This window comes from Falco punctatus (genome assembly GCF_963210335.1).
Source record: "Falco punctatus genome assembly, chromosome: 7".
In the NCBI taxonomy this organism is placed as follows: Eukaryota; Metazoa; Chordata; class Aves; order Falconiformes; family Falconidae; genus Falco; species Falco punctatus.
In genome coordinates, this window is record NC_137587.1 from 73,100,558 (window position 1) to 73,126,099 (window position 25,542).

At 43.4% G+C, this 25,542-nt stretch overlaps 1 protein-coding gene across 2 annotated transcripts in view; it reads right to left on the bottom strand.

The window, feature by feature from the left end:
- Positions 1–25,542, bottom strand: part of ZNF592 (zinc finger protein 592) — a 38,514-nt gene that overhangs the window by 5,600 nt on the left and 7,372 nt on the right. For both annotated transcript variants that reach the window (XM_080397164.1, XM_080397165.1), the window contains exons 4-8: positions 12,371–12,549; positions 7,237–7,413; positions 6,286–6,442; positions 3,127–3,405; positions 1,619–1,731 (exon numbers count right to left, since the gene is read on the bottom strand). In XM_080397164.1, coding sequence (XP_080253290.1) covers positions 1,619–1,731; positions 3,127–3,405; positions 6,286–6,442; positions 7,237–7,413; positions 12,371–12,549 — 905 coding nt within the window. The remainder of the gene's footprint in view (positions 1–1,618; positions 1,732–3,126; positions 3,406–6,285; positions 6,443–7,236; positions 7,414–12,370; positions 12,550–25,542) is intronic.

Genomic DNA, 25,542 nt, shown 5'->3' on the forward strand with positions numbered 1-25,542 from the left:
TGATAGCGGACCCTTGAGTGAAGCTGTGGGTCCACAACTGTGTGTCATTCTGAAAGGTTACAGAAAAACTGGACTCCAGGGCCTATAAAGCCAATGCACACAGTAGGCTGGCACCCCCCAGGTTATGAGGCATTTCTATACAAATCTCCTTCCCAGCTAGGCTTTATGTTCATTTCAGTTCTGATACACTCCACTTTGAAAACACTTGATCCACAGTGAATAGATTTACACAAATCAGGCGCGTGTAACTCCAAAGACCAGGGGTCCTCAAACTTTTTAACCAGGGGGCCAGCACGCGGATGAAGTGGCAGGCAGTCATCTGCGGCTGCTTGGTTCCCCCACCCCACCCCAGCCCCTGGCGGGGCAGGGGGGGCAGGGGCTGTGTGTGTCTGTAAATACCAGCGACCGGGTTGAGGACCCTGGGGGGCTGTATCCGGCCCGTGGGCCGTAGTTTAAGGACCCCTGCCAAAGACCATCACCCACAAACTTAAAGCTGAATGAAAAAGACTAGGAGCCAACATTTCATCTTCTCCAGAGGTTCCAAGTCAGATCACAGTTACAAGAAATGGAAAGTTTAGAAGTCCTCGCCGAAAAATGCGTCAGGAATGTATTCCTATCAGATGTACTCCTATCAGGCCCCAGTGGTGATGCCAATACTTTATCCATTTACTAAAAGCTACTATGGCTCACTAAGCAGTCCGAAGAAATAAAGTACATGAGGGATGTATTCTTCAAGACAGGCTTTTAGTAACTTAAGTGCAGTAAAGTGACACCACACTCTTCAGAAACACCAGCATTAAACGAAAATTTGAGTTAAATAAAAACAAAACCCTCCCAACCTACATCACTGCAAACTTTCATTCCAACACAGATATGCATTAATTCTGTTTCAGAAGGATGTCTCAGAATGAGACAGGAAGCAAGTCTGCCCAGTCGCTTGGTGTATGACTTATTCTGCAATGGCAGATGAGAACACAGCAGTTGCAGAGGCAGTTTTGTAAACACTGGGCTTTGTCCTGAACTGAGACGGTACTTGCAGTTAAAATATGTTCACCAGCAATGATTTTCATTCACTGCTGATTTATATAGCTTGTCTTGTCTGAAGTCTCCAGATCCATTTTCCAACGTGCATCTTCCCAAGCAAATCCACCAGGCTTAATTCGGCATCGCCCTGCAGCTTCTGCAGTCAGTTCTGCCTGTGTAAAGAGGTGGCAAGACCTACTGCCCTGGTTCATTAGGATTTTACACACTTTTTGTACCATTTTTTCACGGGGGAGGCACAAGAGTGATGCACGACTACAGCAACCATGAAGGAACAAAGATTGGCCCAATATTTTATTGGCTGTTCCACACAGGTGCACAATATCATTCTCATTTTGCACGTGCCAATCTCAAATCAAACCTTACCCTACATTTCCAAAGGGCACTGTGCTGTCAAAAGCAGGGACTTATTTTAGCCACCGAGTCTCTCATGTTGAACACATTCTTCTCATTCTCCCTCAGTAACTTATAGCCTCAGGTAGACAGAAGCAGACATGATCTATTACAAAGGGCTTCCAAACTTGAAGGATTAGCTTGTTGTTGAAAACAAATTTGAAAAGCAGCATTCAGTACGTACCAGCAAGTATAAACTTTCTTTGCTGTATCGTGATTATTGCGGATGTGTCTACGCAGACTGTTGGAGGCATTAAATGAGCGTTCACACTGTCGACAGGGATATCTCTTCATAGACTAGCAGAAGAACAGAAATATCTTTTAATAACAGCGAGGCAGAAGGCACTGACTGGATTCTAATATTCCGATGCTCTTCATCTGGATCTTACCTCTCAGGTGCAAAAAATCCCTCCTTCCACTGAAAAAGATCACTGAGATTTTGGGGTCCCACTTAGACTCAGGCCAACAGTTGGCTAATATCAGCACCAGTCTTACAAAAATCAGGACTACTTGAAGCACATGCCTGATTTTGTTTTATAGGAATTGCATTAGCTGCTTCTCCTGTGGGCTTATGTCACTGCAGGACCCTCTGCAGAATTAATTCAGTGGAAGGTCCCTTCTGCCCCAGAAGAAAGCAGGACCCTAGAGTGAAGTGCAAGTCCACTTACCCTTCTCTCTCCTCATAATTCAGCACAATAAAAGGACAAAATGTTAAAAAGCATCACACAGTCCTGCTTGTTACCCATGTGTGATATCCCTGTCCCCCTACGCAACTCTGCCCTGTAACTAGCCTCCTCCTTTTACTACAGTCTGTATAACCTGCACGCATTCCATTTAAAAACTTCTTAGACTTGTTTAATGAATATATGTGTACTGAACTTAAATATTTGGCAAATTTCCTACTTTTATAGAATTCAAATGGGAAAATCCAGCACTCTCACCCTGCACTCATCTCCTCTTGATACATATCAAGTGGGACAAGTTGCACTGCCCAAGTCAAGCCAGGAGGAATCAAAGACCATAATCCACATTTCCACAGCCTGTGCTCATGGGACTTGGGAAGGGTGACTCAGTATATCAAACAAGAAGTCCTGATGCCAAAGTACTAAGAAATCTGGCTGCACACACCATCTTGGCCTATGTTCTGTCAGCAAGCAAGGATAAGCTTGACAGAAGTAGGTCAAAGCAACATGCTTCAGCTGGATGAAACCAACAAAATTGAGATTTAGTTCTTATAATGATAGCTCTGCACACTGCATGAATCTGTTACTCTTCCCCAGTTAGATGTAGTGATATCTACCAAACAATACATCATGTAGAGGAACTGTACGTCCTTCTGTAACGTTGAGTGTAGATAGTTTAGATTGGGCTGTTGAACCAGTAACTGGAGAAGACATGACTTTCCATCCACTTACCCTGATGAGCCAAAGAGGAAGCCAGAAGCCTGACATTAGATGCAGTGGGAGAAGGAACAGCGAAGAGGATGAGGTATGCAGGTTGTAGAGTATCAAGGACAGAAAGTGTGCTTACAACAGGCTACATAATTTTTTTTTGTTCTGGCCCTGAGCTTACTCCTTAGTGAGCTGGCAAACAGATTCTTGGTTTCTTTTTGCTCCAAATATTAATGATTATCAGACTCTTTTGCTAAAAATATCTTATTATCTAGCTGAAGTGTTTCACCTGAGTCCTTACCCTTCCATGACTTCTCTTCATGTGGGACACATAGGTTTCCCTATCGGGGATCCACTGTGAACACTCCTTGCAAGTCCAACCTGTTCTTCTCAGTCTGGACTTGGATTCAGGATTGTGTCCTTCCACCCTCATGTCCTTCCTTGGCAGAGGGGAGCGGGAAGTCCCATTGGCTACTGATAGCTCCTTTGGTAGGGTATGAAACTGGCTCCTTGATGCCTTCTCAGATTTCTGTGGAAAGTTTGAGAGCTCCTCAGGATTTTGGGGGACTCCATGAACACCCTGGATAACAACAATAACGGAATCACCCACAACATTTATAGGTAATTCATATTACACACTTTTATTTACAAATAAATAACATTCATTATTTAAATAAATAATGTAAGCCCCTCACACCCTGAAACAATATGCTGATATCTTGCTCCTCCATATCCTCCCACTTTGCCTTGAAGCTGGCTGCAGTGTTTTCCCCAGCAAGAGATTTTTCCCAAGAAACATGAAGCTTCTATTTATGTTTCCTGCATGACAACAGCAGCTCCTTGGTGCTGCCTGTTTAACAGTTCAGATGACCTCTGAGAACTCTGGTTGAACAGGGAAGATGTAATAGAAGAGCAATGATAATTGTCATTATTTCAAAAGCCTAAGCTCTAAAACCACTGAGCTTTGTTAAGCTCTGAATGAAATGTTTGCTGTTATCTTGGGGGCTCCAAAGCGGCTTCATCTTTGCTCTAGGGACGGGAAGACACAACCTCTCAGTTTCTCCAACTCTGCTTTCTTCAATTCCACACAGTCTATTGCTATTTACATTTTCATGGTTTGCTTTGTTCCTGACAAATAAAAGCATGCATAAAGCCAGAAACCAGCCCTATAAGGAATACATCTCCAGGCTCTTTGGTTGTTCAACAGGCCAAAATCCAAAGTCTCGCAAAAAGTTATTTTAACAAAGAAAACTGAACACAAGGAACATAATCCAGAAATGAAGAGCGGTGGGAAAGCAAAAGCAAGTAAAATAGCAACATACCAAAAAAACCCTCAAGAAACTCCCCTAGGAACAACAACAGTTCATCCACACAAAAGGATAATTTTGAGGTTTAATTGTGCATAGTAATTAATAATGGGTAAAGTTTCAACACACAAAAACCCCAGGCCTTTGGAAGTCTTTCTGTGGGTTAGACACCAAACAAACTTCAAAACACTAGGTCTCATCCAAGAAGCCTGTGTGCTTTGCACCTGATCCAGCTGATGTCCGCAGAAGCTCTTTCATACAATGGCAGAGCAATGACAGCTGCTCCACAGCATTCCCAGTTATTTAGGGTAACATGAACAGTTCACCTTTCTCCCCATCTGGAAATTTCAAGAGTGTCTTCCGAGCAGAGTACATTATTACCCATTACTCCATTTCTCCTGTTATTACACCACTGGTGGGGGAGAAGGAGCACAGAAAAACGAACTGACTTCTCTGCAAAATCAGTAACAGGAACCAGACCTTCTAACTCCTACTCCTATGCTTTAACAACAGAAAGCCAGGGAAGATGAGAAGACACATGGTTTCTTTATTTTCCACATGGGCACACATTAGACAGCACCTCCTATGAACTCTGTATTACATAAAGGAGCAGGATCTGATAGAAAAGGAGATGGGTTAGTGCAATTACTACCCTGCCACAGCCAAAAAAGCTTTCTTCAATTACCATCTCAAAGACTTGTTGATGGCCAAATACAGCTGGTTAAATGACAAAAGTTTTGTACTGGAGATGTCAGGGTGCTGGTGTACAAACTGCTGCAGGCAGTCCCTGGGGGTGGGATTTGCAAATAAGCTGCAACAAACTGTGCACCTCAACTCAAGCCCATCTTGTCTTTTCGTCTTTTTGCATTAGGGCTGAATGCCTCTTTGAAGGTCCTAGCCTTAACCTCAACTCTATTTTCCTAGCTATAGTACAGGAAGATCAGCAATCATCAGCTTCACAGGAGGGCTTCAAATTTTAATTCATTACTGCATGCAAAGCATATCCAGATTTGCAAGTTAAAGGCATGGGGGAGAGAAAAGTAGTAGTTTTGAACAGGTTCTGCTTTTTGGAGTGAGCTAATGAAACGTCTTGCTTTTTAAAATGTAAGTTTAAACAAAATAAAGTCACTGACTAAAAAAAAAGTCACTTTTTCTTTCCAATCGACGGGAAATTAAGACTTTGCAAACTTTTTCTTCAGAATGCCACCAAGACATCTTCCGAGAGGATTTCCCCAACAGTGTTGTATAGGTGCTGTACATAGAAACATACTAAGGCAACAGAAAAATGTGGTGCTCACACATTTATGGGACGATCAGATCTGCAAGTCGTCACATGCATCCCACTAGAAACCACCACCAAATGGATAATAACCGGCTTTTCATATATATAAAAGAGCAATGAATAATAGTGCAATTATTGCAGTGGTTGCTCCAGCCATCACTGAGGGAGGGCGGGTTTAAAGCACTCTCCAGACCACCATTTCCACCAAGTTTTGGGGCTGCACACAACTATCCATTTCAGACCACCCTTTGGAGCAGCCTGAGTGGTGCCAGCATGGATGCACACAAGGCGGGGGTCCCACTGCCCAAAGGCTGGTACCTCCAGGGCAATCGCTTCTGCCTCTGTCCCTCCCCTCTTGCAATCTGGTATGGCAAGGGGAGCAGCCAGGGAGGTGGGGCATTAAATGCCATGCAGTCGCTCTCTGAGGCAGCTGCAAAGGGGCCAAAACTCTCTAGGTGAGCACCCAGAAGAGGGAGATTCAGCTTTCACTATGTAAATAAAGTAACTGTGGGCAGAGAATACTTCTCCCTGTCTCCGAACCAAAGATAAAGCTCCCGCCCCTGTTTAATCACTTCCTTGGATTTAATGTAAAATAGTTGTAAATCAAAAAGATTACCCATAGATAACAAGCCTTTGTCATAAGGTTAAATTCATATAGATGAAAGTAACTGCTTGCGTTATTACCAACTAACACAAAATGCTCCGTTGATGTTTCCAGATAATACTGTAAATCATTGTAGTCTATTTTTCCACTAAAACATTACTCAAGAAACTTCCACTCCTTCAACCAATTTCCTCACACAGCTGATGTAAACTCTTGGTGAACTCAAAAAATAGAACCCCGTACCAGTAAGCTGTGAGAGTTACGTACCTTGACGTGCTGCATTAACTGCTGCTTCTGCATATAAACCAGCTGACACTGTGGGCACTTAAACACTCCCACTAACAACTTGCTGTTCTGCTGGAAATGCTCTTGGAGCATCTTCTTCTTGTTAAAGACCGTCTCGCAAGAGCATTTGTATATCACCCTGGATCAATTAAAAAAAGTAAATTCAGTTTCTCTACATTAGCTATCTTAAGAAAACAGTGGAAGAAGTTATCTCAGCAACTTCAGAATGGGATGAGTTTCTGAGGAGGGCTGTACGCTCAGTGCATTGTCAACACACACCCACGCAGACAACTGAACCATTAACTCAACTGGGAAGAACAACAAAATGCCTGAGGCACATACCACAGCTTTCTAAAAATATGTTTACTTCTACGCATATGTATAACTACCTAAGTGTGTGTGTCGGTAAGTGCAGATGGGAGCAAACCCAAAGTATACTAGCTAGCTACACATTACCTTCAATCCCACCTTTCCGTAGTTCCTCCCTTAAAACATGCATTTCTGGCACTAGCTCAAGCCTTGGAGGGGAAAGCTACAGACTTGAAAAAAACAGGTGGTTTCTCTCTAGTGATTTTTCAGGGCAACACTGCATAGCATTATTCTGCTCTTCCTTTCAGGTGCCAGATGCAGCCGTTGCCCTGGAGCCATCTACCAAGAGGTGCCACTGTGAGTCCTGCCAGACAAAGAGGCAACAATTAAGTTCCTTTTACAGATGTTCAGCTCTTCCCTGCCCAGATCCTCTCCTCCTACCCAGGAGACTGCATTCATACCAAGGAGAGCACACTGTAGGTAGGAACAGATCTCTGCCAGCCAGCCAAAGCAGCAGATCTTCTCATATGAGGACAGAAACCAAAAGCAGAAAAAATCTGGGAGGGAAAGGGGGAATCCTAGAGCTACACAGCAAAGCAGAATAGATAAACCCCAAATACTTACTGAGTAGTTTTATGAGGCTCTTCTGGGTGCTGGCTGGTCATGTGAGCCATGGTGCTGTCGGTCGACTTGAAGGCCATTGGGCAAAAAGAACACTTGTGGAAGACTTCGCAGTGTTTCTCATGGATGTGCACTTTCAGCATGGCAAGGGTCATGAAGACAACTCCACAATGGATGCACCTGGGGGACACACAAAGAAAGAGCCATGTTACAGCCACAGTGTTGCTTCCAACACACATGCAAAGCAGTGCAGATGGAGGCAAACACCAGGCTACAGTGGGTCCTCATTTTGTCTCTTTCAGGAGCACTGTGGAAGAGTCACAGAGGAATACAATGCAGGAATTCACAAGCCAGAATGATCTCACAACTAGATGTTAGTGACAAGTAAACAAGATCTATAAAAGAAGCCTTCAGAGACTAAAACAACCAAGAAAGAATAAAGGAAGATGTGGTTCAGCAAAATGCCAGCCCTGTATCTGTGAACGCCAATTCCCCCGCAGGTACATGTGAAGAACTAAAGTAAAAGTATCTGATAAGACCGCTGGGTAGCAATAAGTAGCATAAATACCAGTTAGTCCCCAGTACAAAATAAAAAGAAAAAGAATATTCAGCTGGGAAATCTTAGTAATCTTGTACAATTGCTTCTCATACTCCACTAAGCACCAGAAAATAATGACAGCACCCGCAAAGATACTGAAAACAGCAATAGAAACACCCAGGAACCGATTAAGCTCATTAAAATCATAAAGACACAGGTGTTCCCTGGGAAGCGCTTGTCTGGGAGCTGGGCAGATGCTCCAGGAGGAAAGAGAGGAAGAAGCAGAGGATGCACATGGAGCCAAAGTGACATCGGGTGGTTGATGGAACTGAATGTGTTGTTGGTGGTGTTAAGATAGTTGGAGCAAATGAGTTGTGAATGGTTAATTCAGGTTACAAGCACTTTGTATGTCCATTGCTGGCAAATCCTTTTGTTCAGAAAAGGAATTTCACAAAAGAAGCACCTCTATGGAGGGATGGGCTGATAGGAAGCTTATAACAGGCAAGGAGCTCAGCACAACTAGGGGAAAGGTCATTCCAGAAGGGGGAGGATCGAGTCAACTGATTCAAGAAATCCCCCAGTCCTAAAAGAAGCTGAGACAGCATGCCAACTAATTAACATGAGAAGCAAAAGAATTATTTGACAAATGGGAATCTGAGTACTAAATAATGAAGGAGTTGGGTAACTTATAACCAAGGTAGGTGATGTTTTTGTATGCTAAACTGTGTAAATACTGTAAAATTTGACAACCAGGGAGCTAGACATTTGCGTGCTACCACCTAGCTCCCTACTTTGCACAGACTGGAATAAAGAAATAAGTAATACCTCAACTTGGTGTGTGCACTGGTGCTGCACACTGTGTAATGAACCTGCTTATGGGACAGCAAAAGGATTCTTCTTGGCAGCTGAAAACATAAACCCCAGGCCAAAAGGAAAGCCAGGGTCACCCCACCGGTCCCAGCCTACCTCTCTTCCCAATGCACGCCTGTGACAGATCTTGCCTGATACTCCCCCAAAAAGGCAACAGCTGGCAGCCTTACTATATTAACTCTTATAGTCCTCCTGAGAACCTACCTGCCTGCTGTGCTCCAAGAAAACCCACACACCAACGCTACAAGGACACATGAGGATGCAGACACCTGCCCTCGCCTGCCTCAGCCACACCAGCTGCAGGGTTTACCATGCCCATAGGAGCACCTCCGCTGATCCTGGACCAGAATAGCCTCTCCTAAGAAGATTCGATCAAAATTACTAACGGCAGATACCCACTTAAGCCAGCACCATGTACGGACCATTACAGCAGAGGAGCTCAGCTGGGCAATCCAGGAGACCTACACTTGTGCTAGTAGGATACGAGACACACACAAAGGATAACTCCCTCTGGCAAGCCCGGAGTTAAGCTGCCTTAAAAATACCTCTCTTCCTTCATTCTGAGGTCTGCTGTTTGCTGTGGCACTATTAGGGTTCATGCATTCGGTGGTGCTACAGCACAGATGCTGCTGTCGCAGATGGACCCCAGCTACTAAGCAACTGGAAGAGCTCCAGGATCATATCAAAAACAAACAAGCCGCTAGATTACCCTTCCCTCCGAATAAGCCTCCCAACAGTGTTTAGGAAACAAGCCCACACTTTGAAGTTACACTTCAAAAGATGGTTAGGCAGAAGCCATCCCAAAGGAACCAAACCCTCTCCCCAAAAAATATATACAGAAACGCTCTTTTCTTAAATTTAGAGAGGGAAGCAGTGACAGCAGCTGGTGTCATCTTTGGGGAAACATGACAATACTTTGGGTAGCCCTGCCTTCAAGCCTGATCTTGATTCATGTGAGATGGGGAGAGAGACTTTCTAGTATGGTAACACCAGGAAGCGTGTTATTATGGGAGAATAAATTCCCCAAAGTATAAGAACAAATGCTAATCCTGACAGCAAGGTCTGGCTAGTACATCCAGGAATATCCAACAGGCTTCTTCCACAAACACTCCCCCAGCTAACAAGAGATGGTCTTGCATTACATTCAGTTACAGTAAGTACTTCACATAGAATTAGGGATGATATAAATATTAACTCAGGGTCAAATGATCACAAGTTAATTTAATCTGCAGTAAATGGAAGTTTAAACAACAGCCACTTTGTAATCAAGAATCCCAGTGCCAGAATAATGAAGTTTGATAAAGTAAACTAATTAGCAGAACAAAGTGGATGGAGGATGTCAGAGGCTTGCCACGTAATTTCTGCAAATTGCAAACTGCTATTATCTCCCCAACAAGAGCAGGGGGAATAATTTGCAACAGAAGACTCTTGGATAGCCTCAGGGAGAGGAGGGGTGGTGTAAAAGTCTTGGAAAGCATCCTGCAAGAGAAGATAAAGCCACAAGATACGCTTCCTATGCCTGCCGTCACCTTCCAGTCCCAAAACAATTCAGATGGCAGCAAGCAGCAAAACAAGTCTGGTATCACTGGGGACAGCTGGAAGGTGCTTGGAAAAGGTGGGGAGGCGACACCTGAAGCAAAGTGGCAAGGAGTGCTTAGGTCAGGCTTGTTGATTTTAATTTTTAACTGCAAAAGACCTTTCTCATTTTCAGTGCAATCACTAGCCCTGACTAAACCCCAAATAAAACAGTACTACTCCAAACTTAATTGAATGCATTGGGGTATTAGCAGAACAGGAGACAGATTAAGGACTGATCACAAAACCAAACATGCATCAGAAAACCAAGAAAAACAGGGATATAGTGAGAAGCAGCAAAAGTCAAGCTGGTTCTGGGAAGGATTTAAAAGAACAACTCGGCTTTTCAGCCCTGTGAGTAATAAAAGTGAAAGAAAAGAAGTAAAGTCACTATGTGACCACAGGGCAGATGCCACAGGATTATCGAGATACGGTTCTGCAACTAGAATTTCTTTCTTCTGTTTTCAACAATGCCAATGACATCAATCCTGCAGCAGACAGGAAGGATAACAAGGATGGCTCAGCCAGAAGTTCACCTGTTTGGTGGACTCAGTTCTCTCCGATGAGCCTGAGCAGATGCAAATTAGAGGAGAAGTTAAAGAAATTTAGCTTCTAGAGAAACTAGGTAAAGCTAAAAAATCCATTAGTAGCATTCTTCATCTCTCTCTTGGTTTAGATCTTCATTAATGCCCCTGGCACAGGAAGCATCTGTAGACAGATGGAAGCTCTTGTTGCTGACAAGGATTAAGGCATCATAAAGATACTACTGTAATATATCTGGAATTAATGACATTTTTAAAAAATGCCAGGTCATACACTTAAGAGTCAGGACCAAGCTCTGTTGTATACTGTGAGCCCATCAGCTAGAAAGAGGAGAAAAGACTTGCACTGGATCACTGCTAAGTGACTGAGCTTCCTATATGATACAGCTTCGGCCAGTGTAACCCTGTAACACGTTATTGATTGAGGCATAGATGAGGATGGGAATACTGCACAAGTAGCTCAGTGTGATGAAGTTGGGCCTGCATTTGAGATTCTCAGAGGCCAGTGAAGTCCAAAGAACTGCACCAAGCCCATGATTAGTTTTCTGACACCTACTCCATTCTCATTTTTCCATCTCAGAGAAAATATTTTTTCCCAGCTTTCCTCCTTCTCTATGATTAACTCATTTTCAAACAGCCCGAATACCTCAGCCATTTAATTTGCAATGGAATTAATTCTTTTTTGTGGGCTGTGGCCCCTCAAATCAGATCCCACATAACAACAAAAAAAAAATTATCTGTATAAAATTAAATTCAGGATTGGTTTTTGGTTTTTTATGTGTCTCTTGTCTTCACAGTTGAAAGAAAAAGCCCTTGAAAACAGAAACCACACAGCAGAGGCTTCCTGAATCTGCAGACATCTTAAAAGAACAGCTCCAAGAGCAGAAATCGCCCTGTTCATTTTAAATTTCAAAGTACTTAATGGCAATTGGAGAAAAAACAGAACTTTAAGGAATATTAAAAGGTCACCCAGTCTCATCTCCCAAGCAAATAATCTGTGCCTTAAGAGCTGTGCTGCAGCTGAGGTGATCTCAACATGCCAAGAAGGAAAGGCTTGTAGGGTAAAGTAACATCTTTTATTAAAGCAATCAATTTGGTTGGAGAAAAGACAACACATGCAGATACACACCACCACATCCAGAACCTTGGGAGCTTTCCTCCATCTGTTTCAGTTCATGAGAAGTGTTTGGAGAGTTGTAGGGGTATACAAGAGAATCATCTATGCCCTCCTCATGAAGGCACACATCCCTCAGACCATTATAAATGACATAAACATAAGTGCAAACCTTGAAGAGATTTCAAGGATTAAGATCTGTCATCTTTTTGCTGTAAATATCAATCCTGAGATGCCTGTCTGCAACTTGAATTCAACACAAGCACCTTTCACCTTAGAGCTGCCTCAAAATAATTTCTGCTGTCAGAAATCCTCCCCTTAATCCATTTAGTAATGCCCCATTTCAAACTTGTTTTGTCATGCAAAATACCATGCCAGGCCTGGGCTACATCCTCTTTCACTTCTGCTGTAAGGAAGACACACCTTTTCAAAGATCTAAATCCCCATTTCCCACTCCCTCTCGCCGTCTCAGCAGGGACACTCTGGAGCCTCACAAACCTGAATCCAACTTTGCGGGAATAGTGCAGGCAGTTCTCCTTGACGTGAGTTTGGAAATAGGCAGAGCGGCAGACAGCTCCACACTCTGGGCAGCAGTATGGAGACTTGTGAGCATGGATCCTCTGGTGAGCGCAGTAACTGCACTGGTTAGGCAGCATCATCTGGCACACTTGACACGTCTGATGAAAGAAAGGTTACATTAGTTAGTTATTCTCTATTTGCCTCCCCCCCCCCCCCCCCAATTCACCCTAGAAAACTTTCAGGTTTAGAAGAAGCTTCAGTACACCTTCCTCTAGTATTAGCAGTAACTCTACAAAGCTCTTTGACTAGCCTTCTTATAATGTTTTCCAACAAGTCCAACAACTTCCACAATTAGCCATTCCCAATGAAACTATCCACTCTTAAACCATGTCCTTTGTGGTTTATTTCCAGTTTTATCCCCTAAAAAATGAAAATGAAATCTTTCACCTCCTAGCTCTGAAGATATTCTGCCTGGTCACTGCTTTGATTTCCGCCTTAAGGCGCCTGAGAAGGAAAGCACTTTTCTCAGCAAGCCCCCACACCAAAATCACCAAAAGAAAGCAGGAAAACACCATTATATCCTGACTCAAAACCCTTAGTGCTGAACATGCAGCAGCCTTCCCCCACCAAAACCACAGCTGTGTCTCTTGCGAAACTGCTTTGGACCAGATGAAATCTAAACTTTCAAAGACCACAAACTACATGCACTATGACACCTTATAGAAACTCTTAATAATCAGAAATTATGCAAAGACTCCTCTCCCTGTTTCTGCACCCTTTATGAAACCCATCTTTTTCCCCACCTTTAGAAGGGCTATGCTTACTATCAATACCCCTTTGCAGAAGAAGCATCACTTACTTGACATGAAAAGCTTTTTATGTGGACGTATCGTCCCAGTTTCAACAGCTGTCAAACCTCTGCTCCCTTTCACAGGTGTCTTGCCTCTTCTGTATTCCTTCAAAGCCCAGGAGCAGCTACTCATCCTCTGTAGGATGCACATTACTTGATGCCTAAGCAGGAGCAGAGCTGAAGTAGATACCAGCCCTCCAGCCTTGAGCCCTCTAGGAGCTCAAACTCTCTTCTGTCATTAATAAACCCACACAAAATTACTCCTCTGCTCCTAACTCTAGCTTAAGAATGAACTACAACAAGCAGCTAATTATGGATTATCAAATAATTTAACTACAAATTAACTACATGATTTCTTCCAGTACAATTAAAGAAGGTTACAGGGCTCATTAGATCAGAGAAGTTGTACCAGAGGGTATGTCTACAAGGTCAAACAAAGCTTTTAATGTAGCATGTACCCACACAGGCAGGCCAAACCAAGTTCTGCAGGCTCCACTGCTGGCAACCAGGGTAGAAACCTGGGACAGAAGCCCCTAAATCTGACAATAAAACAAAATTAAATTAAGGGCCAACTCCATTTTCTATATCATTGCTATTTCATGCAGCATCTCTGTGATGCTCCACTATATAACATCCATTGGGAAACTGTCAAAAACACTGCAGGTAATAGAAAGTATCATTTATAATAAAATGCAAAGCTATGACAAACCCCAAAAGGTACAAGGCGGGGGGGGGGGGGGGGGGGGGGGGCGGGGCGGGGCGGGAATAAAAACCTAGGCTTTGGAAGGAAGAAACTGCAGATATTGCTAAATACATCAAGAGCCTTGGACACATGGTATGCAACATGTTGCAACTTCAGTTTAGAAACAAGTTTCCCCAGGAAGAAGATAAACAGGTGGAAGAAACTGTATTGTACCACTATGCACACACCCGAATGCAATACAAATAAATTCAGGAGTATTTCAGCCCTTCCTCAAATGCCGAGAAGCCCCTCAAGTTTCAGCAAAGAAAAACAGTGCTACTAAGCCATGGTCTGAGCAGTGAAATATAAATGGGAAATAGAAAAGCCTCCAGGACCTCTCTGCGAGGATCTGAGTGGGGCCTTGAATTCTCCAAAGCACTCTCAAATCTCCAAATAAAAGCTACAAGAAATTAATATCCAGGGCAGTTTTACTATGGTTTACGGCATTTTTTTCTAACCAGGTTTCAATTTGCAATGGGAAATCTAACTTCTTGTTGTTAAAACAGGACTCCTCTCACTTTGATCCCACCTAATATTTAAGGCAGACTCAGCACAACCCCAAGCTGAAAGCACCTTTTCCCTTGCAGCTTAGTAAGAAACATTTTCTCTCCAGATCCTGCCTTGTCAAAGCCAATTTAGTTTCAATTTTAAGTCTGCAAAGAGAGAGTTTGGGGCTTACCACTTTCTCCCCAGCATGTAATACCTATATCCCACAAAGGTACCCTGGCAATCAGCACACACTAAAAACCTGAATTTTCACTGCTGTGTGCTTATGCTGGATCTAAAATATGCCAAAACCACCAATATTTAATGGGCTCCATGCCTGGACACTGTTGCTTGGCTACAGCAGAGAAGCAGCAAGCTCCTGCCACCTCCACTGTTATGTGAAAGGCTCAGTGGGGACAAAACCATGCTAATATAGGGCAGGAAAGTTTGGGGGACAGTTGGCAGGAGGCATCAAAACTAGTGGTTATCTTCTTCAGATTCCACAAGAACAGGAAGGCTGCCAGAGAACGCATACACACAATGTGGGAATAAAAAGCAAGACTCAGCAAGGATAAGGCTGAGTGAATTTACTGGGCCTGCAGAGGCCAGGGAAGAAGCTGGAAGGATTCCCATGTTGACACCATGCTCTGCAGGGGGGACAAAAAACCCAGCCCAAGCCTCCAAGTTCAGATTGTCTTGTGGAGGAATCAAGAGTAAACAGACAAATTGAAGGGCAATGAGTCACAACAGTAAATTAGTAAGAATAAAGAAAGCCTGTCATCTTCAACCAGAATTACTTCTTGGGAAAAGTCAGTGCAGCTTCTCCCTTCCTGTTTCACAAACCCATATGTGGGTAAGGGAGATCTGACCAGCAGATGGGTCAGGCTACTTGGATTTCCAAAATGGCTTTGCAACACTCTTCACTAAAGGACTTTAAGGAAATTAAGGTGCCACAGAGTAAGAGAGGAAGGGTTTTGCTTGGATAAATAAATGGTTAGCCAAAAAGAATAAACAGTCAGTTCTTCGATGGAGGAAGGTCCCCAGGAAGTTTTGCTGAGATTTGGGCACTTCAAAATACTCTCAAAGTATCTAGGAAAGGGAAATGAACAGTGAAAAGTCAAAGACTGATCATCATAACCCAGCAGCTCAGCATGTTACAGGTAAGGGCTGACCACAAAGAGCTTCAAGACCACCATACAGGACTGAGTGACTAGGTAATAAAATGGCAGGTTTATTTTTCCACTGAATCAACAAGAAACATAGAGCTGAAAAAGGTTCAGTGGAGGGAAAATATTGTAACTGGCATCTTTATGCTCACACTGATATTTTTTTTTTTTTAACACTTGCAAAAGATGCAAGGCCAGAAATGCTGCCCAGGGGTATTACAGGAGCATCCACTCATTCACTTTACACCAGGAGCTGCTGCGTTTGTCAGGAGCACGCAGTCAGCTGCACGTGGGCTTCCTCACCAAAGGTTTCATCTCAGAGACAGAGTGGCTTTTTCTTTTGCAACTCTTCTGCTTTGTATGAGAAATTGTAACTTGGTTCCAGATGTCACATTTTTATCTCTCTCCTAGTTTTTCATGACTTTTCAAAGAAGCCTGGCAGCAATTTGAGACATTCATTAGTCAGTTATTTCTAAAGCATGTTACCAGGATATGATTTTGAGTTGTGTAATGTCTGTGTTTTTCCATATAGTCCCATAAATAACTCTTTATTAAAGTGTAGGTTATTACAAGTTTTCTTTAATTCCCGTTTGCCTGCCACATTTCATTTGGGCTTTTCTTCCAGAAGTCACATTCACACATACACAAATGCTCAGAAGTTCAGCCATTTCAGAACATTTTATTTTATTGCCATTTTTACTTACTATTCTTCAGAAGGGGGGGGGGGGGGGGGGGGCGGGGGAATCAAAACACTCACTGAAGTAGAGTGAAGGTTGAGAAAATGTACTGCTCAAAAAAAGTTTGTCTGTTAAACCCAACCCTGTGGCCACAGAGGTGTTTGCAAATCAGGAAATGTATAGTTAACACACAGTATTGCTCTGGAAATGCCTGCAAAGAGCTGGCACAATTAATCTTCTGTTTTATTGAAAGGATTGACTACACAACTCAAGAGTCAAATTTGATCCATTCACAAGTGTGTTTTCTTCTACCTACTGGCAGTGCAAAGCACCCCAGGCCAGAGAGTCAGAGCAAGCTCCTGTCTTCTCACATGCAGGCACCCCTGCAAAATTCCTGCAGTCAATTTTCTCTCCCAGATAAAGCTTGTGAGAAAAATCTAGAACCCAGCTGATACCCTAAAACCAGTGCATTCGAGTTTCAGTGACACAATACATGCCAAGTCCAGTCCTAACACAGATGTTTTATCCCAATTAACTCCTATACACTCTCACGTTGTCAAACCCAAGCACAGCAAAGATATTTTTATTTCTTTGGTTACAGTTGCCTATTTTAAGATGTCAGCCTAAGGGGCCAATGCCACTGAGGAAGTCTGCTTGGCCTAAAGGACACAACCATAAGACAGCCTTCAATGCAAAACTTCTCCCATCTATCCTCTCTTCTGGTACCTCCAACTCAGTCCACCTCTCCCCACCACACCTATTCATCCTCAGCCTCATCGTTGTATCCCACCTCCTTCTGTCAACTCTGTTCACTCTCATTTGTATTCCTGCACCTCACTCATTGCCCAACACTCCCAAACTCAGCATCCTCCTCAGACCTTCACCAAGACAGACGCCTACACACACCCACCCCCCACTAAGTCATCCCAAGACACCAGGGCACTTTAAGCCTCAGTAAAACAAAGCATTCACCTAAAATCTTATACCCTAGAAACTGAGGCTGTTCAACCAACACAAAATACATTTTCGTGCATATGGAAAAATCCCTGGTTCAAGCATCATCATAGATCTAGAAACTTGACAGTCTTAGGAAACTAAGTGGAATTGCAATGGAAAAAATATTAGCATCACAGATCTTAGATAATGTTGCATCAGATAAGCTTAATTCTGAATTCTCTCAGTCCATAGTGCTTTTCTCTTTATGATCTCAGCTGTAATTTCAAGAATTTCAGTTTCCATATCTCTTCTTCTGACCCACTGTATTGGGTTTATGTGGCAGGATTTTGGTAGTGGGGTCTGCAGGGGCAGCCTCTGTAAGAAGATGGACCTGTCACTGGCCAAAGCTGAGCCCATCAGTGATGAAGGTAGCGCCCCTGTGAGAACACATTTTAAGAAAGGGTAAAAAATGCTGTTGCAACAGCTGGGAGAGAGGAGTGAGAAGATGTAAGAAAAACAGCCCTGCAGACACCAAGGTGGGTGAAGGCGGAGGAAGTGCTCCAGGTGCCAGAGCGGAGATTCCCCTGCAGACCACTGTGAACACCATGGTGACACAGATTGTCCCCCTCTAATGAAGGACCACAGTAGATGTGCCCTGAAGGAAGCTGCAGCCCACAAAGAGCCCACACTGGTGTTGGCTCCTGGTAGGATTTGTGGTCCTGTGAAGAGAAGCCCACACAGGAACAGGTTTTCTGTCAGGACATGGGGCCCCCATGGGGCCCCATGCTGGAGCAGTCCATTCCTCAGGACTGCACCCCATGGAGAGGACTCACACTGGAGTGGTTCATGAAGAACTGCAGCCTGTGGGAAGGACCCATGTTGGAGCTGTTTGTGAAGGACTGTCTCCCACTGGATTGACCCCACAGTGAAACAGAAGAATGTGAGGAGGAAGGAGCAGCAGAGATGAAGCAACGTGACACAACACCCATTCCCCTGCACCACTCAGGGAGAGGAGGTAGAAGAGTCAGTGAAGCTGAGCCAGGAAGAAAGAAGGTGCAGAGGGAAAGTGTTTATAGCTTTTTATTTCTCACTCTCCTACCCTGCTACAATTAGTTGGCTATAAACTAATTTACCCAAGCTAAGTCTATTTTGCCTGTGACTGTAATTGTTAGGTGATCTCCCTGTCCTTACCCACAAGCTTTTTCTCATGTGTTCTCCCCTGGGCCTATTGAGAAGGGGGAGTGAGAGAGCAGCTGGGTGGGCACCCAGTGGCCAGCCAAGGTCAAGCCATCACACCCACCAATGAACCGGATTAAGCAGGATAAACAGGATTAGCAGGATTAAACTGACCACCTCCTGGGCTCTCATGCCCCTGCCCATCACCACCAGAGCTCTACACTGTCTTTTGATATTCTCCAGGTTGCCCTTAGCAGCATCATTAGTGCCCGCACGGAATAAGAACAGGGGAGCAGAAGCCTTCCTCTTGGTGCCAGAAGACACCAGCTTCCAGCCTCAGTTTCCATCCTCCCTGAGACAAACTGCTTTTGCCTCCAGCTGTCATTGTCACCTCCTCCTTGCTCTCAGCCATGCCTTGGCTCCCAGTGCGCACCAGTGCTCATTCTCCTCTTCCCCCAAGCTGGTCTCAGTCCCCCAGGGGCTGCAGGACCACCAGGGCAAGGCAAGCAAGAGTGAGTGGGGAAGGAGGAGAGGGTGGGATTGTCGTCTTGTATGGCAGTGGATCACATGCTGATTTATGCAGACCGTGGAACCACACTCTAGCTTTTCTTCCTCCCTAGCCTCTCCTCCTCATCCCAATGCTCTGTTCTCGCCTCAGGGTACAGGCTCTCACTCCTATCCTGCCACTCATCTCTTCGTCTGCATTCCCAGGGATCCCTGCCTGGAGCTCCGTTCCCTCAACATGCTTTCATCATAACATCCTCAATCCCTGTGCTTCCACAAAATCCAGAGAGAAAATATCCATATAAAACAAAATCTGTCCTCACTACTACATTAATCACTCTTGGTTTGGGAGAGGGAGAAAGCAGGGCTTTATGGGGCAAAGAAATTTTTTGTTGATTGTCAATCCTCTTGTTTTCTAAGTTAAAACACGAACATGGCAGAGGGGGAAGGATGAGAAAAATAGCAATGTTATGGCCGCTGCCTTGCTTGCTTGCTAGTTTGCTGCTGGGAAATTACCAGTTCAGCATGTGGTCCTACTAGCTTCTGGCAAGTATTAGCCACTAAATTATAAAGCACTGATTTAAGAGGGGGAAGGAAGAAGAAAAAGAAAAGGCAGAAATAAAATTGCTTTTAAATAATTCCAGTGCAGGTGGTATGTAAACATGATATGTCACAACTCATTGAAAAATTCTTTTTGGACAAATGAAGGGTAACAGAAGAACAAATGGAGGGGAGAACAAAAGCACAAAGGTGTAAGACAATTCAGAGGTCCTTTACATTTTGTACTTTATTCAAGTTCCTAGCTACCTCAGTGGATTTTGGGTGGTCAAATCACATAAGACCAAAAAAAAACCCCACAACACACAAACCCAAAACACATGTCTGGTTACCAGTAGATGGACAATTGTACCCAAGAGGGTCAGGAAGCACTCCGAATTCTTGCACATGTTATTGTGCACTTGTCTGCCCTTGCCAAGATAACAAATAAGCTCTGTCTCAAAATCAGCTTATGTCTTTTGTTCATTACTTCTGCTGTAACCTCTTCCTAAATTCACTCCTCTGATGATTACAGACAGTCCTCTTAATTTTCTGTGTAAATCCATTTGGTTGGTTCTTGCATCACTGTTGCCCCTGAATTGAAAAAGCTCTTTTCTATAAACCTCAGACCGGATACAGAGTGTCCTCTGTACCCACTCTCACTCTTTTAAGGAAAAGCACATCCAAAATGAAGGCACCAGGAGCTACATGGGTTTTGTTCACCTCCTGTAATTTGAGCCCAGCCCTGAAAAGGCTACATAAAAACCGATGCTGACAACTACCTGGGGTGATCCAAGTACAGGAAACACTTCTTTTTACAGATTTAGTTTCTGGTAGGAAAAAAAAAAGTGCCACAACCCTTAACACTGTGTACTTCAGTACGGAAGGAGACCCACCCTAATTTACCAGGTCTTTGCCAAGCTAAACTCAAAAGTGCTTTTCGTTTCCCCCTCAAGAGATCATCTTTCCATTTATCTGGTCATCCTTCCCTCTCTTACTTCAGTTCATCCCTGATAACCAAAACAATATACTTATCCAGCTAAGTTATTTCTCAGAGAGACAGGGAGCGTTAACGCAACCCTGACTGGTAACTTAGGTTAACAAAAATTCCCTGCACAACTGTATCATCTTGGTCATTCAGTCTTCTTGTGACCAAACACACGTATCCTGCTTTTCAGCTGCTTCATCCCATTCCTACTTGGTCTTCAAGATCATCTAGGTTGTCCTGTAAAATATTCCAAGCTTTCCATGATTTCTTACTCTGTTGGTTCAGCAAATTTTATCTTCTACACATTCATCCTCCAAGGTCCTTAGTACAAACATTAACTGCAGAGGTATCCTAAAGCCATCCCTCAAAAGATCTCACAAGCAACCCATCCCCAGTTGCAGTTACCTCCCTTTCACCCGATTCTGCTCCAACCTCAAAATCCAATTTCTTCAGTTCAGCCATCCCCCACACAGCACTCTAACAACCATCTCATTGAACATCAATGAGATTAGGATCTACTAATTTCTCTACTCTAAAAATATAAATGAAATACACATTCTATAATTACTTATAATATAAATAATATAAATTTATCAGATTAATTTGGCAGAAACTATACCTATTTAGTTATACCTTTTTTCCCCGGAAAATTCTTGCTCTGGAACATAACGCTACTGTAGTCAGTCAACAGACCTGAAGTTACAGGGAACACCTGTTAACACCTTTTGAACATCTGGACAAGCATAATGCTTACATGTAGCACAGCTTCTAGTTTGAAGAAAATCCAACCTACCAGGTATTCAAATCTACACACTGCCTTCTTGCAGTTCTGTGATCTAAAAAGCAGTAAACAGATCCCATCAAACAACTTGATTCAATTGCAAGCCTGCAAAAATTGCAAAATTGGCCACGCTAAAGGCAAAGTAACTGTGATCCATTAAAACTCTCCACAAAACATACATCCAGTTCTATTTCTGAAGTGGATTAGCTCACAATTCGCAAAGCCTGTAACCTTACTGTAAGCCACAGAGATCCCACTGTGGTATTTGGCTGAGATAACTGCCTTCATCTTATGCATATTCTATATAAAAATAAACCAGGTAGGATTTCCCTGCTGTACTTTGAACAAATGCAATCATACAGCCACCATGAGTCTAAAATGTAATACTAAAGTCAAGTGCCCCATGATTTTTCTAAAGGTCTTTCCCCTCCATCTTCTCAATCACAGCATCATCCCCCTCTCTTTCCTCTCACTTGCTCCAAATCTCCTCCTTTCCCTGCTGCCCAGACCACATCCACACCTTTCTTCCTTCCTCCAAAACAACAGTGACCCAACAATGTCATTCTCATTTTGGCCCCACCTAGGAAAGTCATTTACCCGCTATATGTCCTATTAATACGGGCGTGACCCAAGGCCATTCAGATATATAAGACCAAGCATTTCCCAAGCCACCAACTGGAACAAACAGGAAACTCAACAATCACCTTTTAAACAGCTATGGGAAACATGAAGATGTCAAAGTAATTCACAAACTCATGGCAAGAAATACCAATTAAAGTGAGAAGTATTAAGTATCAACAGAGGATAAATTTTCTTATGGAGCAGAGCCAGCTTAGGCCGTTCCTCCCCTGCTCCAATCCAATCATTCCTGCCTCTTACCATGGCTCAACTCATCCTTCAACTTCTGGATAACTGAAACCACCATATTGAAAAATAAGTCTTTTACCTGCTATTTCTTTTCTTCATCAATCCTACTGGACCAACCCCTTCTTCTAAGCAAGGTCACATACCCATTCTATATTAGGTCTGAGAAGGTTTTTGAGTTAAAAGCCCCCTAACTGAGCACTGCACATGCTCTGCTCTATATCTCAAGTTATGGTCACTTTAGATGTGCATATCACAGTTAGTAATCCAGACTTGGTATCATTTAGCAGAAGAGCTCCTAAAAACATCAACCAAAATCCACCTAGCTTACTTTCCATAGGTCAACGGTCTCCATCTTCTGGCATAAACCCAGGTGCTACAGATAAATCATTTCTACCCTTCATCTTCAGCCAAAGATACTCTTTCCTTTATACATCCATCTATCCTTTCCAATTATCCTCTTTTTTGGGACAATCTGGTACCAGGCAATAGTCACAGATTATAAGCTTCAGGCCATAACGCTGTGGGGACCTGCCTTGCTACTTCTTGAAGCTCTTTAAAAGGCTAAGTCAAGCCACAGCCTTACATAGAAAATATCAAGACACTCCGTACTTTCTCAAGGAGGCATGGCAAAGAGTTTGTGTCTGAATTCTGGGACCGAGTAAGAAATTGAAAAAAATCCAATATACTAGAGTACAATTTTTTGTTAGCTTTAAGAATTTATGACAATCTACACACACACACAGTTGCTTCTAAACTAATGTTTCAGTACAGTGAAAAAAACAGCAGGTATGGAGGAAGAAACACACACCAGTTTTTGCTTAAATGTGCAAAACTATGAAAAATACTAGACAATCAAGTCCCCTGAGATCTGGGGATGCAGCTCATGTCTGAGTTTGCCTACAACTGTTAATACCACCTCTGCATCCTGGCAAATTGTCCTGCAACAGCAGCATGCTCCAGATCAAGCATGGGTACGTGACTACCAGTCGTGTACCTTTTTTTTTAAAAAAAAAATAAAAAATTAGAAGTACCAGAATATAAATCAACACCTTCTGCCACATGGACATAGTGGTTTTGATTGACTGCTGGGGGCACTAAAAGATTTGTGTTGGATACAGGTCTTACATCAATGCCTTTCTCAGGAACAAATTCTAGCACTGCCCCAAAAAATGAGTGACCTGGTACAACTCTGGAGATGGAAACTGAAGTATTCAGTTGCTTCTATCACCTAACAAAGTGTTTGTGAAATCAGTCACTTGATCATCTCCAGCCCCTACCAACATCCCTCTTTCTTCTGACTGAAATAAAAATAGCAATCCAAGAAATTATCTTAATTAACGCAGAGTCAAGGATATCCACAGCATCTTCTCAGAATGGGTTTGGATGGTTCACGTTTTGCTATTTCAGGAGCTTATGATGCATACTCCAACAGCCTTACCTACATCCTTCTCACACCGTATTTAATATCAGATTTGCTTATGTTCATTAACACCCTTGATATGCAAAACCTTCAGCTTCTCATGCCTCATTACTGATGGGAGCTACACAGCGTGCTTACCCAAGTGAGACACGTGATGTCAAGGCAGTTCACACCTTCTCCCTTGGACTGTTCAGAAAAGCCAAGTACCCATCTACTGCAGGGACTGCTGTAAGACCACCGAACTTCACCCATCCTTTTACCTCTCAGCCCAGTGACACCAAATACCCTGGGTACTACTAGAAGGCAGAAAGATGGTTTCCATTAGCTACTGCTAAATCTGGATGCACACAATTACAAGCATATGGGCACAAACTCTTACTTCCTTTAGAAACATAACAGCTTTGCCGAAACAGATGTTCCAGGAACAGCATGGAGCACCACCAGGCAGTCTGGACGACAGCAGATAGTGGAAACGGACTCCCAGAGCAATGCATGCATCCCATTAAGTATGGGAAGATCAAACAGCGAGGAGATTGTTTTACGAGTTCTAACGTCACCTCTTTTTCCAGTGTTTCAATGCTTTTATTCAGAAAAGTGCTACAAAAATAATCTCACATCTAGCAGACCTAGACTTAAAGCAAGAGGTTTAAACTCTTTTCCTGGTTAAGTTACAGAATATGTTATTTGATTACAAGCTAAAAATACTATCACATTCCTTCTTTCTTTAAGGAGCTCTTGAATTGATAATCCCACAACAAAAATAGGAAATATATTTTTTAATGCAACTGATTAACATTTTAGCTCACTTTGAAGCACTCACTGTATCCCTTTACCTGAAGGTTTTAATTCCAGACTGCTGACATTTTCTAAAAACGCATTATAGTTGAAAAATAAGTTACGGTGTTGACAGAGTGCAATGCTCACTGATCTGCCTCAGGCAATAAACCTGATTATGTGGCCACGCTGATCCCTCCTGGCCTCACCATTTTTCATGACGTAAAAATCATTCAGCCATAATCTTTTTTCTTTTTTTTTTCATTTTTTTCCTGATAATGAATTTAAGAGAAAGATAACAAAGCATCTAAAAGGGACCACAGTGACCTCAATACTCCTGCAAGCTATTTAACAAGCAAAGGGAGGCTCTGGAGCATAAGGTACTACGACAGCCATGGCAGACACTGGCGGTCATCTCAATTTTTTTATGTCAGCACTGAGTCCTTCTTCATGGAGCTTGTGGAGGAGATTGTGCTGGGGGCCTGCCAGCTCTGCTGGCAGCCACACAGACGCGGAAAGCTTTCATCTCATCTAAAAAGATAAGCAGAAAGGATTCCTCCTCCTGTTCAACTTCAGGTTGGCTTATACTTTAACAGGAATGACCATATCTTCCAAAATAAAAAAAAAAAAGTGCAAAGCATATGGCCTTGGTACACAATGAAGAACATCTCCTCTCCTTCATCAGTAGAGACCTAAGCTGGCATTTCAAAGGGGATCCAAACCACCTGTCTGCACCTACAAGGGAGGTCCACAAAGGAGATGCAGACCCACGCAGGGCAGCACCGGAGCAAGGCAGGAAGCCACTAAAGCAAAGCTCTTGAGCCCTCCTATGGAAACAGCACCGTGCTGTGGTTTAACCCCAGCCAGTAACTAAGTACCACACAGCCGCTCCTCACTCCCCACTTCACCCCACCCCCGGCTCCCCCCAGAGGGACAGGGAGGAGGGGGGAGGGGCGAGTAATAACTGTAACAAAAAGGAGAGAGAAGGGGAGAGGAATAAATTACAGGGTTAAGGGAGAAAAAAACCCAAGTGATGCACAATACAATTGCTCACCACCCACTGACCGATACCCAGCCAGCCCCATGAGCAGATGAGCAGCTATCAAGCTATCGTCAGGCCCCGACCAACTCCCCCCAGCTTATATACTGAGCATGACATTCTATGGTATGGCATATCCCTTCGGCTAGTTCAGGTCAGCTGGCCTGGCCGTGTCCCCTTCCAACTTTTTGTAGTGTCCGTGTGTCCC